Raw genomic sequence first — 21,904 nt, 5'->3', positions numbered from 1 at the left:
CATATTAGCCTAAATTGATGAAGAAATTAGTTTGTTACTTATTTATTTATTTTTTTAGGTACAGCGTCACAGGACCAAGCGATTGTCAGTTAAAGTAACACAATGCCGTATCACAAAAAATGGCCTGGTTATGAAGGGAGGTATATCTTCCGGAGGGCAAGTGGTTAAAAAGAAAAACTAAAAAATCGACTAGATGACCAAATAAGAAATCTTATGCCGCGTACACACGAGCGGACTGTATGGCGTACTTAGTTCGTCATACAATCCGACGGACAGTCCGTCGTACTTTCCACTGAACGGACTTGACCACACACGGATGCACAAACAGTCCGTCAAAAGCTTGCGCGATGACGTGTACAGCACGTACGACGGGACTAGAAATAGGAAGTCCAAGACACAGCAAAGCACCCTTCCGCCGTGTAAATCCTTTCTGGGCATGCGCCATTCTTAGTCCGTCGAACTAGCATACTGACGACCGTATTGTCCGCTGAAACCAAAGTACGACGGACAGAATTTCGAAAAAACCGAAATACTTAGTACGCCGGACTGCACGCTGAAAAAGTCAGCTGAAGCCCACACACGAGCGGATTGTCCGCTGAAATGTGTTTCGACGGACTAAGTACGCCATACAGTCCGCTCGTGTGTACGCGGCATAAGGCACATGAGGGCCTTTTTAAGTGAATCAGTGACGGAGAAGGGCTTGTGTGTATTTGTGGGTCATAGACTTAAAGCATAATTTCACCTTTGGAAAATGTTACATGTCCCACCCATAATTATTCTTCTCCTGGCACCTGATGTCACTTTTTAAAAACAGATTCCTGTGAATAAATAAACTACAGGTACTGTCTGTCACTGACCAGATGGGCGCTCAAATAGTCCACTGACATGTTTTCCAGCTTTCAGACAAAAGGCCTGTACAGAGGTATGGAAAAAAGCCTGGAGGACATGTCTGCAGGAACCTACATTGCACCTATGATCAAGTAATCACAGGAGCAATGCTTTCCAAGCTCCTGCAGAAATAAATAATGCATGTACATTTTTTCTGCAAAAATATGTGCAGTTATTATTTTTTCTGTAAAGGTAAACTTAGCCTTTAATAACAGCATGCATGTCCATCTGCAGCTCCAAAAACTAGCAAGTACTTACTTGCATTAAGAGAGGCAAGAAGAGGGATGCACGGTTTTCCCTTGTACCAACTATTATTATGGTATTATTTTGAATTTGCAGCTCAGTTTAGGGTACTAGTTCAAAAAAGTACTTTAAAGTGGTTGTAAACCCTTACAAACCACTTTGACCTACAGGTAAACCTAGATTAAAGCGGGGTTCCACCCTAAAGTGGAACTTCCGCTGATCGGAACCCTCCCCCCTTCCGGTGTCACAATTGGCACCTTTCAGGGGGGCGGGGGGTGGAGATACCTGTCAAAGACAGGTATTTACACCCACTTCCGGGCATAGACTCCTGTGGGAGTCTATGCCTCTTCCTGTTCTGCCGCGCTGTCTGCTGGGACACACACGGGTCCCAGAGACAGCGCGGACAATTCCTATTGCGCTGCGCGACTCACGCATGCGCAGTAGGGAACCGGGAAGTGAAGCCGATTCACTTCACTTCCTGATTCCCTCACCTAGAATGGTGGCGGCAGCAGCCGAGAGCCGAGCGATCGATCGGCTGCCGGCATCGCTGGACCCCGGGACAGTTGAGTGTCCATTTATTAAAAGTCAGCAGCGGTAGTATTTATAACTGCTGGCTTTTAATATTTTTTTCCCCAGTACAGTTCCACTTTAAGGCTTACCTGCAGGTCCAAGAAATATCTCCTAAACCTATACGGTTTAGGAGATATTTACCTGAAGACAGCCACCGCTGTCTACGGCGCATGCGCCGTCGACATCGGCGCGCAGGCGCACTGGGTAAGCCACAGATCGCGTTGATATGCCGTGAGTGACGTTATGCTGCTCCGGCGAATCACAGCGCTGGAGCAGCGAGACCCACGGAGACCCACCAAGAAGATGGACGCTCGGAACTACAGGGGACAGCGGTGACTTCACTGGCTCCTGTGTCAGGTAAGTGACACATAATGGACTGCTATGCGATGCATAGTAGTCCATTATGCTTTACCTTTGCAGGGAATCAAAGACGAAGTAAACTCATCAGGGTTTACTTCCTCTTTAAGTAGCTGGAAAGATTGCATAGGTTATGGGGAATATTTATTAGGATGAAAAGACTAACTGAACCAAATGCATTCACCTTGGAGTACAGACAATTATAAAGGGGGTGTAATTACATTATAAAAACATAACATGGCCTCTGTAGAAAATTAAATGGACAGCTGTTCACCTTAAGGTCACTGTAAAAGATATAAGGGATCTCCCTGAGGTAAAGCAAACAAGGCTGCATATATTGTTTGTTACTGTATGATCTGCAAAATACAGAGGCGTAACTAGAATCTTCAGGGCCCCCCGGTGCAAGAAATCATGATGGGCTCCACTGCCACCCTTCCATCTGAGCCCCAGGCTTCCAATTTTGGGAGAGTGTCCATGGACATCCTCCCAGAACCCTGTTTCCCGCATGCCTCCTGGGACGTGCATCCAGCACAATCACAGCGGCCCTTTACCATGTGATCAGCTGATCACACGTAAACAGACTTGCCGGTTATTCGCAGCCCTTTCCTCCCACGCTGTGTCTGTGAGAAAAGGACTGCTGTTAACTGTCAAGAATGTCAGTAAATTGTTTACACTGCCACAATCATCAGTGCCATCTATCAGTGCTCATCAATGCCACCTATTAGTGCCCATCAATGCTGCCTATCAGTGCTCATCAATGCCACCTATCAGTGCCCATCAATTCCGCCTACAGGTGTTACCTAACAGTGCTCACTAATGCTGTCGATTAGTGCCCATCAATTTTTCCTATCAGCACCACCTATCGGTGCTCATTAATGCCGCCTAACAGCTTCCATCAGTGCTACCAATCCTTACTCTTCAATGCTGTCAATCAGTGCCATCTATCAGTGCTCATCAACATTGCCTGAGTTGTGCCTATCAGTGTTCTGCAGCGTCTATCAGTGCAGCCTGTGAGTTCTGCCTATCAGTGCTCATAAATGCCACCTATCAGTGCACATTATTGCCTCGTATCAGTGCTACCTATCAGTGCCTTCTATCAGTGTTCATTAGTGCCTTCTATCAGTGCTCATCAGTGTCTTCTATGTGTGCTCTGTGGGAAATGTGAGCTTGTTAGCTTTGCACTTGACTGCCTGCGGAGCACACAGAGGAGAGGAGAGGGGGGGAGAAGAGGGAGCAGATCAGCTGTGTGTCCTCTCTTATCCTGTGCAGGAGAGGGCAGATGGAGGGGGATATAGAACTGTCACAGGTGTCTCTGTGCTGCAGTTCCATGAGAGAGACGCTCTCTGCTCAGAGCCGTGCGAATAGCAACCCCGTTGGGGCCCCCCCGACAGTGACAGAATGGCAGGGCCCCTTCGCAAGTGCGACTGTTGCGACCCTAGTAATTCTGCCACTGGCTAAATCATACATATGGATAGAAAATACATAGCAGAATGCAACTGTTTGAACTTCTACCCGTAAAACAAGTTAGACCCTTAAGGCTTCATGTACAGTACACTGCTGCTGGTAAATAGACGTTTAGGTGCAGTTGGGCATTTTTTCAGCTGCCCCTGAACTCTCCTCTATGTTATCTTATCAGTACATGTAAAAAGGGTCGTTTATAGTCATTTCTAGGCAGTTAAGTTTAGAAGTATTTTTTGGAAAGCAAAAAAATGCCTTCAGGCTGGATGTTCAGAGGCATTTGAAACGCCAAACGCCTGTAACAGCTTGTAAACACGTTTAAATGCGGTAACTTATGTTTTGTTTACAGGTTTTTAATTTTTGACTATTTGGAAAAAACAACGCTTCTAAATGCAAACACGGCATGTAAACATGGCAAAACTGACCTGTTTGAACGTCGGTTACTATATGAACCACTTCAACTCTGGAAGGTTTACCCCCCTTCATGACCAGGCCATTTTTTCGTGATACCTCACTGCGTTACTTTAATTGACAATTGCACGGTCGTGCAATGCTGTACTCAAATAAAATGTATGTCCTGTACTAATGACCCTGGCAAGGAAGGGGTTAACATCAGGGGCGATCAAAGTGTTAAATGTGTCCATAGGGGGGTGCTTCCTAACTGTATGGGGGTGCTTCAACTGTCAAAAGACACAGATCCGTGTTCCTGCTTAGCAGAAACACAGGATCTCTATCTTCCTTTGTCACAGAACAGCGATCTGCCTTGTTTACAAAGGCAGACCGCTGTTCTGCCTTTGTCAGAAATGATCTGGCCAGTCCTGGTGGACATCGGTTATGCCGGACCTGTTGATTGGCTCTCGCTGTGTCCAATCACAATGGGAGCGCGAGATCAAGTACCTGTACGTGATTTCCTGCAGAAGAGCCAACGCTCCACAGTATATGTAAGTGGGGCAGTCGCCAAGAGGTTAAACTGTGATTACTAGTTTTGCCACTAGGTGGTGGCAATATGTTTAATGTAATATTCCTCCTAGTGTAACTACATGATTTATGATATCATTTTCTGTGTTGACGTTCCTGTAGGTTTCCAATAAAACAAGAACTGCTCAGCCATTTAGGCTCAGCAACATCTCGACTGGCCAAGTCATATCTGTAGCACCTTTCAAACATAAACTTTGCTACTTTGTGTATTTTTTAACATCTATCAGAAAATATTAAAACTGTCGCTATGAACAGCTTCTGTAATGAACCCACTTATGTTCATCCAGTTGGCAGACATCTTTACAGGATTAACCAACATGAAAACCAGAAAGGTTTCTTCTAATGCTCCATACCTGGACATTGGTGTACATCTGCCACTTAAGAAAGGCCCATTAAACTTTGACATGTGTGCATAAGACCCTTGGTGCACATTCACATCACATCTCATCTCATAAACATAGTTGTAAACTTTCAATGTTTTTGGATGTAAGGTATAAGTATGGTCGAGAGGAATGTACAGTATATGTTTGTAAATCAATATCTGTGTATTAATAATGTATGGAACCTACATTATTACTACTCTCAAGAGTACCATAGTCGGGAAGGAATATAAAAGTTCAGAGAGACTACACAAAGGAAATCCAGTGAGAAAATGAGACTACTAAATGACAATAGGTAAGTGGCTGGATAATGGAATCCACTGGGCATATTTATAAGCATTTCACAGTACACTACACAGCATTAATGCTGCAAAAAGACATTACGCGTATAAAGATACAATCATTCTGTACATGGTATTAAAATCTTAGTCCACTCTTCTATTTTCAGATCTGGATTCATTCCTAAATAAGGCAGGCTGACTTTTCTATCCACACCAGAAAACTTTAATTTCAGATTGTATCTCGGACGAGTGAGATAATATCTGCATCCTCTGTTTCACAACTGATTAGTGCTAGTAAAGATTTTAGAGGCAATGCGGGGTATTCTAAAAGAATGGTAAATCATTTTAAAGCGGGAGTAAACACAGTTTAAAAAAACACTTACATTCCCGGCATGCCGGAAATGCTAACTTTCACATTGGCTGTGCTCTCAACCAAACTTTCAAACCATCCAATGGCTGGTGTCATAACTGATGACATGTGCAGCATTATGGCAGTTGAAGAATCATTAGAGGCCAAGATGGCAGCTTCCTTGACTGAAAACGATAGAAGGGTTTACTTCCACTTTAAACATCAGGGCGCTTACATGAAATGCCCACAAGATAACATCTAGAATTAGTCACTTTTCGGTTTGCAGAAATCTAGCTGTCCACCGCCTGGAGTGTTCATATACACAATATTAAACATAAGTAAAACATATATATAAAAATCCAAAAGAACAAGTGAACTATAATTTATTAAGTTAATATTAAAATGAGGTCGATTCACATTTCTGTTTTGCTGGAAAAAGTACTAGTTCCAGATTCACTGCAGAAATGGCTGAAAAGTCAGTTTGTCAATCTTGTTGATGTAATAATCAGGTCATGGCATTGTTGCCAATGCCTTTTTTTTCCTTCAGAAGGAATGTCAATTCAGCTCCTGAAAAAGAAAAAAAAAGTTTTATTGTCAGAAGGCTTTTAAAAAAAAAAATGAAAATTACTTCTAAAGTATTTATTCTCTCAAGTTTTACTTTTTTTTTTAATGGTGTTTAACATTCATAATTGATCATTAGGAGAATACCTTCTTTCAGTTTGTTGCCTGGCTTATGGTACTGTTGGTATCCCACTGCTCTTCACTTTGTTGTACTCTTTCAAAATCTGGAGTTGTAAGCCTTTGGTCTAACCCCCTAGAAAAGAACGTTGAGACTTAATAAAGCAGAATATTCTGTGGTTTAGCTGTCATTGTGGTTTTATGCAAATAACTGACAAAATCAAACTTATGTATAGACAAGTATACTGGACATCAAAGAACACAAATTATTAAACCAACAACCCATAGGTGTGTGCAGCCTATTGCATTAGGGTATTCACCCCAAACCTCAAACACATAGCAACAGAGGCAGTGTCTAGGGGTGTGCACATGTCATGGCTGTGATAGTATGCTTCACAGCCATGGCAGCAATTACAGATTCAAAGCACGTGTGAACGAGTCCTTAATTTTTTTTTCTACTTTTTTTTGTACATTTTTTTTTTTACTTTATTACTTTTACTTTTTTTTTTACTATTACTTTTTTTTTAAAAAGCCCTTTTGGGGGTCTGAAATATCAGAGTTCTAAACAGACCCCTGGTGCCTTACATTTAAGACTGAGAAAGGGACTGAGTACAGGATGGGGGAGCAGATGCTTGAACTGATCCCCCTGCAGTGTAGCTGGAGGGAGGGAGAGGAGGAGAGGCCATCAGCGTTGCAGGGGGAGGAACAAGAGAATCGGTATCTGCAGCAAGGCAGCACCGATGGTCCTCCTGCTCAGGCCCCGCTTTTGAACACAAGAACACGAGTCCGTACAGGAAGGCAGGCTGTACTGTTTTATTATCAGCTCTTGTGAATGGTGTAATTAGGGTGTGCCCAGGCACCCCCTGCACACACCTATGCAACAAAAAACAATGGGTTCTACAGTCACATTGTATTTTGACAGCTTTTTGTTGCCCTGCCCCAACTTTTTTGAGATGTGTTGCTATCAATTTAAAAATTACCTTTTTTTTTTTGATTCATATAATTTTTTATTGAAAAAAAGTTTTTACAATTAACAACAAGATAAAAAAATACAAAAGAATGCATCTAAAATTATTATTTTTTTTAATGCTGCATTTTCTCAGTTTAAATGTGATTTTCTATTCTATGGTTTTCTATTGTGAAAAAAATATGGGTCTGTGAGATTTGTGAATAATGGCATTCTGTTTTATGTAGATTTTACACAGAGTCCCAAAGTTTTTGGAATTAGGTTTGTAAAAAAAGTACACCCAATATAAATTGTTGACCTTTTCAAACATTAAATTGTAATTCAAGTAGTGGCTGCTGATAGAAGGTTATCTACTTCAGTAAATGACGCATTAAAATTGACATGCATATTAATTTGTGGGATCTAAATAAATGAAGGTTTGTTGTATGGAAAAAGTAAGTAAACTGCTACATTGACCACCACTTCAGATCCCTGAAATGAAATTCCAGTTTTCCGGATTAGGTGCCAATGAATAGAATTACCTTAGAGCGTATGCAAATGGAACCCGTCTTATTTAAAGTGGTTGTAAACGTTGTTACACCACTTTTACCTACAGGTAAGCCTATAACAATGCTAAAACTGTAGGTACCATGAATATCTCCTAAACTTGCACAGTTTAGGAGATATTCCATCTATGTGCTGCTGCCGTCATCGGCGGGCCATTGGTGCCGTTTCTTCAGGACTCGTGCCATGACCGTCAGCTCCCACATGCGTGGGATTGACTCTGTGATTGCCCAGAGCTGCGACCCCAGAAGTAACTCCGGTGGAAGATGTCCGACGTGTACGTGGAGTGACGATGCTGATTCAGGTAAGATAAGTATTTCATAATGAGATAAGTATTTCATTATGAGCTAGTATACGATGCATACTAGCTTATTATGCCATTGTCTTGCAGGGATTTTTTGTTTTTGTTTTCAGAGGTTAACAACCTCTTTAAATCACAGACATTTAAGGTATGGCATTTTCTTTGTTATTGACATGTCATCAAGCCAAGGTCAACAGAGCTCTTTAAGGCCTTTAGAAAGAAAGTTGTGGATGATTGAGTTTGAAGTTACCATAAGTACCATAGATTTCTAACAACTGTTCATTTGTTCAGGACTGTTTGATACTAAAAGAAGTCTCAAAGAACCCCAAAATTTTATTGTTGGGTATTCAGGTAACTCTTGCAAAATTTCAGGTCAAAGTGTATGCATCTACAACCAGAATGAGATTGCACCAATTCAACCTGCATGAGACCTGTGTTATGCGAAAGCAAGATTACAGTTTATCTTTGATTGCTCAGTCTTTAACACATTGTTCCAGAAGACCTGGTCTTTGCCTATAGGATTAATGGCAGAGTTGTGACCAAACAGAGTTGTTTGTAGACATGTCTGCTGCAAACTGAAGAAAGTACATTTCTGAAAAGAATCTCATATTACCTGTGAAGCACGGTGGTGGAAAAGTTATGGTTTTGAGTTGCTTTGCTGCTTCTGAACCTAGACAGCTCACAGTCATCAAGTAAACTATACACACTGCATCATATCACAGTGTGCTTTATCAGTCTTTCAACACAATATTGATTTGAAGCACACAAGAAAATGTAATTCCCATTTCACTTTTGTAGAGGGATCTTGAGAAGGGCAATTCAAGGAAGCTCCCCGTCTACTGTGTATGTATCTTTGTCTCTTTGTTGAGAAAAGCGAGCTATGCTGAAGTTTAGTAATTTTTTTTTTTGGGGGGGGGGGGGGTATACATCACCAAACACATTAGTTAACTTTAATGGTGTGTATCCCATATCCTACAGGCTGCTACTTCATGTAAAAACCCATCTTCATGCCACTGGTTACTGCCAGAGAAGCGATGTTCCAATGCTTCAGGAGTTAACAGCAGTGTGTGAAGGACTTGCATTGCTTCATCTCCCCTTTGCCCCATCACAGAATTTATACTATTATTGTCCCACAAAGCAAGTTGTTCTGTGAATGAGCTGGGGAGATCTTTCGTCTGTTCATTTGTCTGCTTCTCCTCCATTCACAGAACAAAAAATTCATAAACGGTAGTTAATGTAGGTACAAGACTGGGTTTTAAATATATGTCCCGGATATGCCTGGCTATGTACCCTTATCAGGTTTTACCAGAATGGGATCTCTATAATAATAATCTGTCCACCTATGTAAGTCCAGAGGGTTTTCATACTATTACTGGTCATGATGCCCAATCAACATTTGTGTGTCATTCCACCCTGCTAATAAGAAGGCCTGTTACTTACTGTACTAGACTACATGTTCTTTTTTTATTTTTGGAGAGTATGGAAGTAGTATACAATATTCACACATTCATCTACCCTTCGTGGACCCTTTTCTACTGTCCAAAACAAAACAAAAAGAAAGGGTTTGGTAAACTGTTTGTCTAAATATCGACATGTATACCTTGAAATTGTGCTGTTGTTTGTGTTACGGTTCCTTCTTGGTGGAGGGAAAAATACAGGTTCTGGTAGAAATACAGGAGAATCCAAGTCTTCACTTCCAGCTTCCGAAAATCGTAGGGGTCGTTGGCTGGTAATTGTGTGCAGAGGGCTGACAGGTTCAGCATGAAAACTATCTTCCTGCCCAAATAGCCCACCAGTTCTCTGGAAAAAAAGAACAGTATAAACATGGAACCACAATACTGTATATTAATATATTTTAAATATGCAGTAAAAGTACATAGCAATATACAATATATTTAAGTGTACCTGGGTCTTAATGTGCAGGATTTGACAAAAGAAGACTCCCTGTGGGGTGGAATTGTGAATTCTAGATATTACTACATCCAGACTATTTGATGTGTGAGTGACCCACCAAAATGCCACATCACATGCCTTATACTGGAAATCCTGAGACAAGAATTAAAGCTTTAAAGGGATTATTGATCCAGGGAATACCTGATTGCCTTCTGTCGTTTGTATATGGATGGTTTTCTATTTATTTATTTTTTTTCTATTGGTTAAACTTGATGGGCTTGTGTCTTTTTCAACCTAACTATGTAACTACTGTATGAAAAGTATGTGTATCTTTAGTGTCAAAGATACAAAAAAAGATAAAAAAATACTGTTGCAGCAGCTACTAAAACCGTGAGTATAGAAAATAATCACCCCTTTTTAAAATAATTACATTTTGCTGCTTTGAAGCCTGAAGCCATGAAAACAGACACAGTTTTTGTTTTATCCAACTGTATTTACAACGTATAACGTCCAAGTGAAACATATAACACCAGCATGTAAAAAAAAAAAATCAAAAACAGAATTACTATGTTGGAAAAAGGCTCACCCCCTTGTGTCAGTATTGTGATTGTAAAGTCTTGTTTTTTTTCCAAAATAACAATCATGTTGGTTTTGCATGGAACAGCCTGTATCCTCCTCTCTTCGGGTCCCTTTTCTGTGCTCCTGGCCCCTCACTCCTGTTGAGTGCCCCCACAGCAACCAGCTTGCTATGGGGGCCTCTTAGCTGAGTAACAGCTCCCTGTGTCCATTCAGACACAGAGCTGCAACCTAGCCTCTCCCTCCTCTCTCCTGTTTGGCTGAATGCGTTGCACTGATGTCTCAGCCAATGAGTAGGGGAGTCCCAGGCAGCTTAGACACTCCTGCAACACCGCTGGACAAAGACTGGCTCAGGTAAGTTTTAGAGGGGCTGAAAGGAGGCTGCTGCACACAGAAGTTTTTTTTTTTTTATCTTAATGCGTAGAATGCATTAAGATGATAAAAAAACTCCTGCCTTTACAATCCCTTTAATTACAGCCTTTCGTCTGTTAGGATATGCTATCATGGTTTGGCACCAGCAAGGGAAAATTATGGTAAGTATTTAATTCAATTTTTAATTTTCCTGATGACAACATGTATGCTGACATGAATTGGTGCCAGGAAAGGATTTTTTTTTTGTTTTGCTTTATGTCTGTGCTGTTTGGACATTTCTTCTATATTTTCCATATTTCCTTCGTCTCTTAAAAGAGAAGTATGGAATTTTTTTTTTCCTATAATCATACTTACCTAGTTGTTTCTGCTGCTACACAGAATGATAATACTAATGCACATGGGGTGATTAGGCCATTAGGGTGTGCCTGGACACATCCGGCACACCCTGTGCACACACCTATGCTTATGGTCTAAGTTTACAAATTTGGGTTTTGAAATCTGTGTCTCTTTTCTTAATTATCTTACCCTAGAGATATGCTGACACCTGAATTTGCCAATGCTTACCCGATAAATGCCTTCTTCAATGGCTGCCTCTACCATAGCCCTTTCCAATTCCTCCTCTGGAGTCAGATCTCCAGAAATGGCACGTTGTAGTTCACCTTCCCCTTCCTCTTCTTCTATTGTACGTAAACCAGCCTGCAACAGATTACATAAATAGGCAGTGAGGCACAGATGCGAGTATTAGTAAAAGGGATAAAGCTATTTATCAACAATTATTCATCGCACTATATTATATAATTTAGAGTAATTGTGTAAGTACCTGAATTTCCACATTATTTGCACTTTTTTTAGGCCTGTATCCATAGTACTCTTCCTGTCGCTTCTTGAACTTTCGAAAATGTTCTTGTATCAGGAAGATGGCATAAAACTTACCAACAGTCACCTCATCATCTATAGAAAATAAAAATAGGTAATAACTGATAGAATAGTGTTGATTTTGAAAATAAAATGTTATTGCTACAGAGTATGAGAGAGAAAAAAAAGACACGCTGTCAGAAACGAATTGAACAAGTTCATTTTACCAGCACACATATTAGATTACCTCCAATTGGTGGAATAACCTGATCTAGTAGCTTCATGCTGGTCCTTTTCCAAATCTTCTTTATAATCATTCGCAGCTCTTCATTACTCTGTTCAAAGTTACCTAGGTGAAAAAAGAAGCATATACAGTATATGGCTATTAAACACTGTGGGACAATTAGGAAGAAGTAAGCTAGCAAATGAAAAAGTGAGGGCATGAAGAATTGTTTTTTAGTTTTAAGTGGATCGAGATGGGCTAAATAAACCATCTAGCTCTTATGCTTTGGGGACTGTGGTGGTAAGAGATCTGCCTCACATTTCCAGGTATAGTTGCCTATGATTGAGGTCTCTCTCTATAAACCAAATACAGTTGTACCTTGGATTACGAGCATAATACGTTCCACAAAAACACTTCAGAAAAACACAGTAATCCAAAGCACTCATATAGCAAAGCGAATTCCCCCATAGGAATCAATGGAAACTCAAATAATTTGTTCCACAGCCACTGCTGGCCTATGCAGTACCACATGTGGGGGGGGGGGGGCGCCAGAGGCACTCGGAAACACTCGGAGAAGCTTGGAGTGTTTCCGAATGTCTCCAAGCATCACCCGCACCCCCCTGCACCTCTGGCTAAATAGGGTACTGCACACCCCAGAGGCTTGAATCCTGCTCATCTTGCGAGATAACGCTTCCAAACCGAGTCAGGATTTCTTTTTAAAACAGCTCATATTGTGAAACGCTTGTAAACCTCGTTACTCGCAATCCGAGGTTTTACTGTAGCGGTCTTGCACTTTTCCTAAATGATCTAAATGTTTTATGCTATAGAGAATGCAGCAATTCGAATGAGACTTGTTTGTTTTTTAATGGCTGTGGCAAAACTGGGTTTTCTAGAGGGTATAATTTTCAGATGGGGTCCCTAGAAAATATAATAGGCTAGTAATTCATTCTACAATCACCCTTCTCAAACAAGAACATTCATTTTGGGTGGAAGCAGAGTTGCCAGTTGTTTATTATCAAGGACAGTCTCTGGTTTTAAAGATTTGGCACACTGGTTTTGAGAAATGACCAGCTTTAGTATAAAATCTCTAGCATTTCCAAGGCAGCATTTATCATGTAAAAACAGTATTAATAGGTACAATCTACTAACTATTTAATATTTGCATATATCATATTTAATGGCACTCAAGAAAGAACAATTGGATGAAATATCCTAAGGATGATAAAAAAAATACCCCCTTTTAGGCATCATTCCACATGGAGTTATCAGCTGTTGCTGAGAACCCAATGTACTATACAGCTGTACCACATACTAAAATAAGTTGGATGTCATTTAACCACTTAAGCCCCGGACCATTTTGCTGGCCAAAGACCAGATCACATTTTGCGATTCAGCACTGCGTCGCTTTAACTGTCAATTGCGCGGTCATGTGACGTAGCTCCCAAACAAAATGTCCTTTTTTTCCCACAAATTGAGCTTACTTTTGGTGGTATTTAATCACCCCTGTGGTTTTTATTTTTTGCGCTATAAACAAAAAAAGAGCGCCAATTTTGAAAAAAAAAACACATTATTTTTTACATTTTGCTATAATAAATATCCCCCAAAAATATATAAAAAACATTTTTTTCCTCAGTTTAGGCCGAAACATATTCTTCTACATATTTTTGGTAAACAAAAAATCACAATAAGCGTTTGTTAATTGGTTTGCGCAAATGTTACAGCGTTTACAAAATAGGAGATAGTTTCATGGCATTTTTATTAATAATTTTTTTTTTACTAGTAATGGCGGCGATCAGAGATTTTTATCGAGACTGCTACATTATGGCAGACACAGCGGACATTTTTGACACATTTTTGGGACCATTGTCATTTATACAGCAATCAGTGCTATACAATTGCACTGATTCCTGTGTAAATGACACTGGCAGTGAAGGGGTTAACGACTAGGGGGCAGTGCTGGGGTTAAGTATGTCCTGGGGAGTGATTCTAAATGTGGGGTGGCGTGGCTACATGTGACACTGATCTCTGCTTCCGATCACAGGGAGCAGAGATCAGTGACACTATCACTAGGCAGAACGAGGAGATGCTTATTTACATTAGCATCTCCCTGTTCTTCCTCTCTGTGAGATGATCACGGGTATCCCTGCGGACATGGAGTCAAGACTTGGACGGGGTGCCTCAAGACTGAAAATACTTTTCAAAGGTGCCCCAACTGGAAACAGGTTGAGAAACACTGGCTTAGGGTGTAACTGCAAAAGTAATTAGCATTTAAAGGGTGAATACCAAAGCTCTCAGGGATCAGGAAGAAATGTTTGCTAATGCACTAGCTGTTACATTTTTTTGCTAATACTGTGGATCCGTTCCAGGAGAATGCTTGTAATCCAAAGTACTCGCATATCAAAGTGAGTTTCCCCAAGTCAATGGAAATGAAGATATCGTGTTTATCGGCGTATAACATGCACTTTTTCCCCTTAAAATCAGGGAAAAATCATGGGTGCATGTTAACGCTTTCGGCTACTTTCAGCTGCTCTCGGCTGCTTTCTAAAAAGCAGAAAGCCGCCGAGAACGAGCGAGAGCTACCACGCACTGCTGAGATACACAGGACATCCGCTCTATATCTCGGCAGCGCCATTTTTAAACAGCAAGGCTGCAATGCAAGGCTGAAAATGACACTGACAAGGCTGCAATGACAAGGCTGCAAATGACACTGACAAGGTTGCAGATGGACACTGATAAGGCTGCATTGATGGGCATTTAACCAGTTCCCGACCAGCGCATGCCGATGTACGTCAGCAGAATGGCACAGGCAGGCATATTGGCGTAATGCTGCCCTGCCATCGGGACCCCTGGTCGGGACCCCGTGAGCCCGGGCCATGGGTCCCGCGGACTCGATCGCGGCGGGCATACCCGCGATCGTCTCACGGGATGGCTGAATGGAGGAAATGCTGTGTAAACAGCATTTCCCCATTCTGCCTAGCAACTAGTGATGCTGATCTCTGCTCCATGTGATTGGAGCAGAGATCAGTGTTCACTAAATGAAAGCCCAGCCCCCACACAGTTAGTAACACACCCCTAGGAACACTTAACCCCTACACTGCCACCCACTGGTTAACCCCTTCACTGCCAGTGTCATTTACACAGGAATGACTGCATTTATATAGCAGTGATTACTGTATAAATAACAATGGTCCCAAAAATGTGTCAAAAATGTCTGATGTGTCCGCCACAATGTCACAGTCACAATAAAAATCGCTGATCGCCGCCATTACTAGTAAAAAAAATAATAATAATAAAATATTATTAATAAAAATGCCATAAAACTATCCCTATTTTGTAAACGCTATAACTTTTGCGCAAACCAATCTATAATAGCTTATTGTGATTTTTTTTACCAAAAATATGTAGAAGAATACGTATCGGCCTAAACTGAGGGAAAAAATGTTTTTTTATATATTTTTGGGGGATATTTATTATGACAAAAAGTAAAAAATTATGCGTTTTTTTCAAAATTGTCGCTCTATTTTTGTTTATAGCGCAAAAAATAAAAACTGCAGAGGTAATCAAATACCACCAAAAGTAAGCTCTATTTGTGGGAAAAAAGGACGTCAATTTTGTTTGGGAGCCACGTCGCACGGCCGCGCAATTGTCAGTTAAAGCGACGCAGGGCCGAATCGCAAAAAGTGGTCTGGTCTTTGACCTGCAAGTGGTTAAATGTAAGTTTTTTCCTTAAACTTCCCTCCTAAAAGATTTTTTCCTTAAAATTCCCTCCTAAACTTGGGGTGCATGTTTTACACCGATAAATACAGTAATTCATTCCGCATTAACTTCTATTACATGCAATACTGCATTTGGCCAAAGGTGGGTGGGAACCGGAGAGCTTTGAAAATACTCAGGGAACTGAGTATTTCCGAGTGTTTCCGAACCGTTCCGAGTGTCCCTGGCACCTTCGCACCTCTGGTCAAATGCGGTACTGCACACCCCATTTCCTTGAATTCTGCTCGTTTTGCGAGACAACACTAGCAAACTGATTCAGAATTAAAAAAAATAAAGTTGCTCGTCTTTCAAAACGCCCGTTAACCGCGTTACTCTTAAACCAAGATTCCACTGTAATTGTTTCAAAATTAGTAATGGTAGCTTGATAACTACAGTATGGAACTTTCAGAATCCCATGCTTTAGTTACAAAATAATAAATATGTGAGATTTATTCAGATTGGGAATAGTAAATGTTAGATAGTATGTCTCTTTATGTTCAAATAATCCCCTTCAATGACTACTATTACCTTCTTGGGCCATAGAGCACAGAATAGTAGGATTCCCCTCCCCCCCTTTTTTTAATACCCCTCTTAAAAGGGCCCACTCATTGCTGAAAGGGATGAAAGAAAGACTGTTTATAGAGTATAATTTAGCATGCCCTTGGGTGGTTAGTTAGTAAAATGGGCAGCCTGAATTGACCTTATCAGTAGTTTATGATTCTAGCTAGGGAGGAGCTATCTTTTACTGGCATATCCTTAAAGCACTATTCATAAAAAACAACTTTAAAGTAAACCCCAGGGAGTTACAGAGAGTGATAGATTCTGTTGCGGGGATTTGGACATAATGCCTCTACGCCTGTCCACTACGCCATTAGCCAAATGTACATAGTACAAAAGGGTTACATTAGTGGATGTGCTGCTTTAGCTAGCTTTTAGCTTTAGCTATCTTTAGCTAGCTTTTGAGAACACCAGGTGCTTATTATTATTTTTCACATCCTTTAGATATACAGTATATAATGAGAAACCAATTTTTTTAGAGTCTTCTCCGTGGTCTTCTTTCATTTACAAGCTCCCATAGGTAAATGCTGCTGAACGTACACAGACTGTATATAAATGTCCCAATGAGCTGCAGATTCTGTATTTTACCTTGTCCATGGAGCATACATATAAATGTCTAGTGCCGCTAACACAAATGTACGTTTTTACCTTCAGTTTTGATTTTCAGTGCTGTCCTTACAAGTGAAAATAAAGTGGCATTGAAGGTAACCGTGCCGTCACTATTCAGTGGCATGTTCATGCTGACCAGTCTCTACAAAGAGGGCAAAAGAGTTGTGTTGAATTTTAATTATTATGAAATCTTACTCCTCCTATGCATATCACAGTTTAGCAAATTCACTTCCAAAGAATTATTATTACATGGCTAGTAAGGCCTGGTTCACACCTATGCGTTTTTTAGTGCGTTTTCAGTTTTGCAGAAACACACTAACATGGCTTCCTATGGATGTAGCAGGCAGGGTTGCCAACCACCAGTAAATTTACTGACAGTTTGTAAAAAGCAATGATTTTTTTTTTTACAACTGCCAGTAAATATCATGGACTGATAATTTCATGCAGTGTTGATTTTTTAAGTGTAAATCAAGCAAATTACTTTGTTATAGGTATTGTCAGTGTTTCCATATCATGTTTATACTGTTCATATATTCGCTGTGTTGGTCTTCAATAGGCGTTCTGTAATTTCTCAGGTTGCCAGTAAAAAATGTGCTCCGCCAGTAAATGTCCCATGCTTTGTCAGTAAAAAATACTGCGGGACGTTGACAACACCTGATTCAAAACCTGAACTGTCTGGGTGAATCCCAGACAGGTGGCAAACCTATTCACATCTGTGCATTTTATGGAAAGGGCCAGGGATGTTTTTTTCTGGTTTTTGGTTCCATAGACTTCAATGGATCAAAAAACGTTTACTGAAAAATGCAAAATGCATCTGGAATACACAAACTTCAACCTGCATAGGTGTGAACCAGGGTTAGTAGCTTACTGTTTATTAGGACCTTGTCATAAAGCTGTTTTTATTTTGAAAATAAATGTGAATGGTTAAAATGATTGGCTGCTCAGCTAGGGTTGCCGCTTTATCTTCAAGCCAAACTTGAACACTTTAGTGGTGCACAGTATATATTGTTTGTTTTAGTATACACTATAGGATTGTAACAGACCTGGGGCACCTTTGGGCACTCTAAATAGAATAGTAATGTGGCACACATAGTGCCCCCTCATCCTCCTGTCAGGCCCTGTTCCCAGCCACATGCCTGTCTGAACATTTTTTTTTTTTGAATCATGTGTCCGGGTTTCAGTCCACCTGAAACCCGGACACATGATTCAAAGCCTGGACTGTCAAGGTGAATCCCGGACAGGTGGCAACCCTTTGCTCAGCAAAAAAATTAGGTCAAGTGTGTGTATGTGTGTGTACAGAGATTTCTACACCAATTAAACCTGCAAAACCTATGACATACACTCCACAAATCTAGAAAGCATGTGACAGCAGCAGTCAGTGGAAAACTCCAGAAAACTCTGGTATTGAGGGGACGTACGTTTTCTAATGTTTTTATTTTTCGTGCCTGACAAGAAAATGTGAGATGTTCTGTATGTAAAGTACATTTAAAATAATAAATATGTGGGCTTTTATCTAGAACTCTTTCCTTACCTTACAAGCCACCCTATGGGGGCAGAATTTTCCAAATCCCAGGGGTGGCTGAATTCTTCTTAGAAGAGTTACAACGTCTAAATGTTTAATTCTTCCTCTGTGTAAGAAAAGAGAAAATATTAGTATTAAAGGGTAAATGTTTCCCTATATCACAGTAAGGCTCAGTTCACACTGGGGCGACCTATCAGACGACTTAGCCACCTGACAAGTCACGCTCCATTCAGTGCAATGGAACCGTTCTAATTGGAGCAACTTAAGTCGCTCCAACTTAGAAAAAGGTCCCTGCACTACTTGGGGGTGACTTCTGAGCAGCTTGCATTAACTTCTATTAAAGAAGTCGTTTGCAAGCCGCACAGAAGTCGCGTTGTGCGTGGCGGCTTCAGAGTTGGGCGACTTTGAAGCTGCCCCAGTCTGAACGGAGACTAACTGTGTAACCCAGTGTCCTGTGAAGGAAATATATTGTCGCTGACCATGCTTGCTGGACCAAAAGTCAGCAGTAAGGAGAACCGTGCGGCTGACTGCGTTGCCTAACAATGCCAAAACATTGCCTTCCATGTGATGGTACAGAGCTGGAATGGCCTTACATGAAAAGAAATAGCCACTGGGAACCTGCCATTGTGGTACAACACACTCTGCAAATTCACGAAAAGACGGGTACAATCCACCAGACAGAAAGGCAGGAGTTGTAAAGCCTGCAATTTTGACATGTTGGAATTTAGATGACAGCCTTCACTATACTATCATCCTTTTCAGTGGAGGCTGAGAGGTCATGAGATATAGCGGGGTTACACAGGAGAGGTGAGGAGGAGAAAAATGTTGCTCTTGCCAACGGGCTGAGTGGTCGAGCTGTGGGAAGTTGACCAAGAGATAACAGCTCCACAGTTGGATGGCATAGGGTGGCTGCGCTGTACTCTTCCATGGTGCAAGCTTTGGAGGACATCTTGCCTCATTGGGGTTGTTTCTCCCCCTTGCTTTCTCCTCTGCTCTATCTGGCACCCAAGTTGCGTCAGTTACGTCATCAGCAGCATCCCCTCCATCCTTCTCATCACTGGAGCCAACTTGGCAATACGCTGCAGCTGGGGAAACATGCCAATTTTTTGTTTGAGTGTTCTCCCCTCTCTGTTGGCTTATGTTAGTCCTTTCCTCTACCTCAGAACCAACATCTGAATCACTTAATGTCTGTGCATCCTCAAGCAGCAAGTGGCTGATGTGTTCAAATAATTCAGCTGACTCTTCCATGCATGATGCTAAGGCTATGGCAAGAGTAGCTGAGGCAGAATAAGCCGCTCTGGCAGCTGTGGTGGACTGCATACTAGTGCTAGCTTAAAGGGTAATAGAGGATGAGGAGGGTGAGGAGGGTGAGGATGGTTTAGTAAACCAGTCCACCATCTCCTCTACATCACTACACAGAGACAAAGGTGCCCTGACACAGACGCTATTGGATCCCTCATAGGGGCATGTTAACATCTGCCTCTCCTCGTTGGCCTCCCAGACAAGATGGGGGCTTATTACCCAGATTTTATAGATACTGGAAAATGTGTAATTGGATGCACTTTATTAACTGAAAAGTGCTGTTTGGTGCATTTTAAGTTGAGGACTGACGCTAACAGAAAAAATAAAAACTATAAAAAATAAAAAAGGGGGAACACACCACCTCGCAGTCAGAAAAACTGTAGCTGACAATTTAAAAAAAAAATAGGGCAGGCAGGGAACAAAAAAAAGACACAAATATATTGTCTGCTAAACACTGCACTACACTGAAGCCCCAAGCACACTATCAGATTTTGTGCTGATTTGTTCCTTCAGATTTTCCAAAACCATGTAGTGTAAGGCCCTGAGCTGTGACTGGAGAAAGTAATTATCACTTTGCCCAATCAGGGCTCTGACAGTGCAAATTGGGGACAGGTGCAAAGCTTTATCCAATTAGGGCCCTAGAACGTTCGAACAGGTGAAGTTTGGGCCAAACGTATATTCGGCTCGAACTGTTCGTCCATTTCTAATTTTGGGCTTTTTACTGTAACATTATAAACTGGCATTTTTTTCATAATAAAATATGCCTTATCTCTTCCTCTAACATAGAGACCAAGTACAGTAAATCAGTAAAATTATTGCAAAATATACTTTGAGTCTCTACAATTTTTATGGCTTCTGTGCAACATTTTTTTATTGTCTTAGCTCAGCAGTGTGGGTTTGTGGTTTGGAGGTGTTTTGGTGCACTCTGGGTTGACATTTTGTTAAACTTTGTACACAATGCAGTGTGTTACTTAAAAGCAGAGTACAACACAGACTATGCTATGTGAATTCTGTTGTCACCATTTGGCAATAGGTAATTTGTATAAAAGTAAATTATTTCACATGGAATTTATGTGAAGCCAGAATACGATATCATTGATGGTATTCTTGACAATTGTAACATTCTGTAAATCCATAAACAGCTTTAAGGCAATCCCCAAGCATGCTAAATGAATTGCGTGTTTTTAATGTTCAGCTTTAAGCAGCCTTAAAATAGACTCTGCCTGCTGAATAATGATTTTAAAATGCTTATATGCATTGGTACATGTCCCCCAGGTCAGTACCTTACTTCCGCTTGCCATTTGTTTGACAGTTACTTTGCATTTTGCCTAGAAAATGGCCATTCCTGTAAATGATCTAAACTTTGGTAATGTTTGGTGAAAATTCATGGAACTGAACTCAGGCTGATCTGCTGAACAGATACAGGGTGAGAAATGGACTACACTAATTCATGTTTTAATTGAATGCATAACTGTGGTTTTCCTATTACATTGTTGTAAACCCAGGTTTATGTAGGGAATAAATATTCTTTATTAAGCATGATTTGAAAAAAGTTCTGGAATGGATTTTTGCTTTGGAAAATAGAATAAGTGTTATGGAGGATGTGGATCATTCATTTGTGGGCCAAACTAAATGCAAAAACTGTTAAATTGAATGATGAACAAAATCAGCTGCATAGAAATATTAGAATAGTGAGATTTCTGAACTGAATATATTGTGGTATATTGAGAAATTGCTTTTCTCTACCCACGTAGGAGTTGCTGATGTCAGTGTTCCCCACTGCTACGCAGCCAGCCACACAGCATTTCCTTATTGCTTCAGACACAGAAATTAGTCCTTTTGCTTGTTTTTTGTTGTTTTATTAGGGGATGATAACTTTGGAATGGGGCAGTTGCGACCCGTCCACAGGGGGCGCCCCCCCCAGGCAGTCACAAAAAAACCCTGTACGTTGCCCTTTAAGAGGCGACTTGCGGGCAGGCGCATGCGCCAGGAGCTCTGTGACCATGATCTTGGGACATCGAGTCTGCGGGGATACCGGCGATTGTTTCACGATGAGGAAGAACGGGGAGATGCTAATGTAAACAAGCATCTCCCCGTTCTGCCTAATGACACTGTCACTGATCAGCGCTCCCTGTAATCGGGAGCAGTGATCAGTGACAAGCCACACACAGCCCCCCCCTCACTCCCTAGGACACACTTAATCCCTACAGTGCCACCTAGTGATTAACCCCTTCACTGCCAGTGAAAC

The 21,904-nt window shown here is 41.1% G+C and overlaps 1 protein-coding gene across 2 annotated transcripts in view; it reads right to left on the bottom strand.

Annotated features, from left to right (window-relative positions):
• Positions 1–5,870: 5,870 nt before the first annotated feature.
• Positions 5,871–21,904, bottom strand: part of CACNA1S (calcium voltage-gated channel subunit alpha1 S) — a 223,094-nt gene continuing 207,060 nt past the window's right edge. For both annotated transcript variants that reach the window (XM_077481482.1, XM_077481483.1), the window contains 8 exons: positions 18,364–18,460; positions 16,872–16,974; positions 11,937–12,038; positions 11,655–11,785; positions 11,399–11,530; positions 9,594–9,793; positions 6,213–6,318; positions 5,871–6,071 (listed from right to left, as the gene is read on the bottom strand). In XM_077481482.1, coding sequence (XP_077337608.1) covers positions 6,219–6,318; positions 9,594–9,793; positions 11,399–11,530; positions 11,655–11,785; positions 11,937–12,038; positions 16,872–16,974; positions 18,364–18,460 — 865 coding nt within the window. In that variant the 3' untranslated portion in view covers positions 5,871–6,071; positions 6,213–6,218. The remainder of the gene's footprint in view (positions 6,072–6,212; positions 6,319–9,593; positions 9,794–11,398; positions 11,531–11,654; positions 11,786–11,936; positions 12,039–16,871; positions 16,975–18,363; positions 18,461–21,904) is intronic.

This window comes from Lithobates pipiens, unplaced genomic scaffold (genome assembly GCF_037356315.1).
Source record: "Lithobates pipiens isolate NorthernLeopardFrog02 unplaced genomic scaffold, aLitPip1_a1.2 Scaffold_16, whole genome shotgun sequence".
Taxonomy (NCBI): Eukaryota; Metazoa; Chordata; class Amphibia; order Anura; family Ranidae; genus Lithobates; species Lithobates pipiens.
This window is presented reverse-complemented; position numbering and strand designations above follow the sequence as displayed.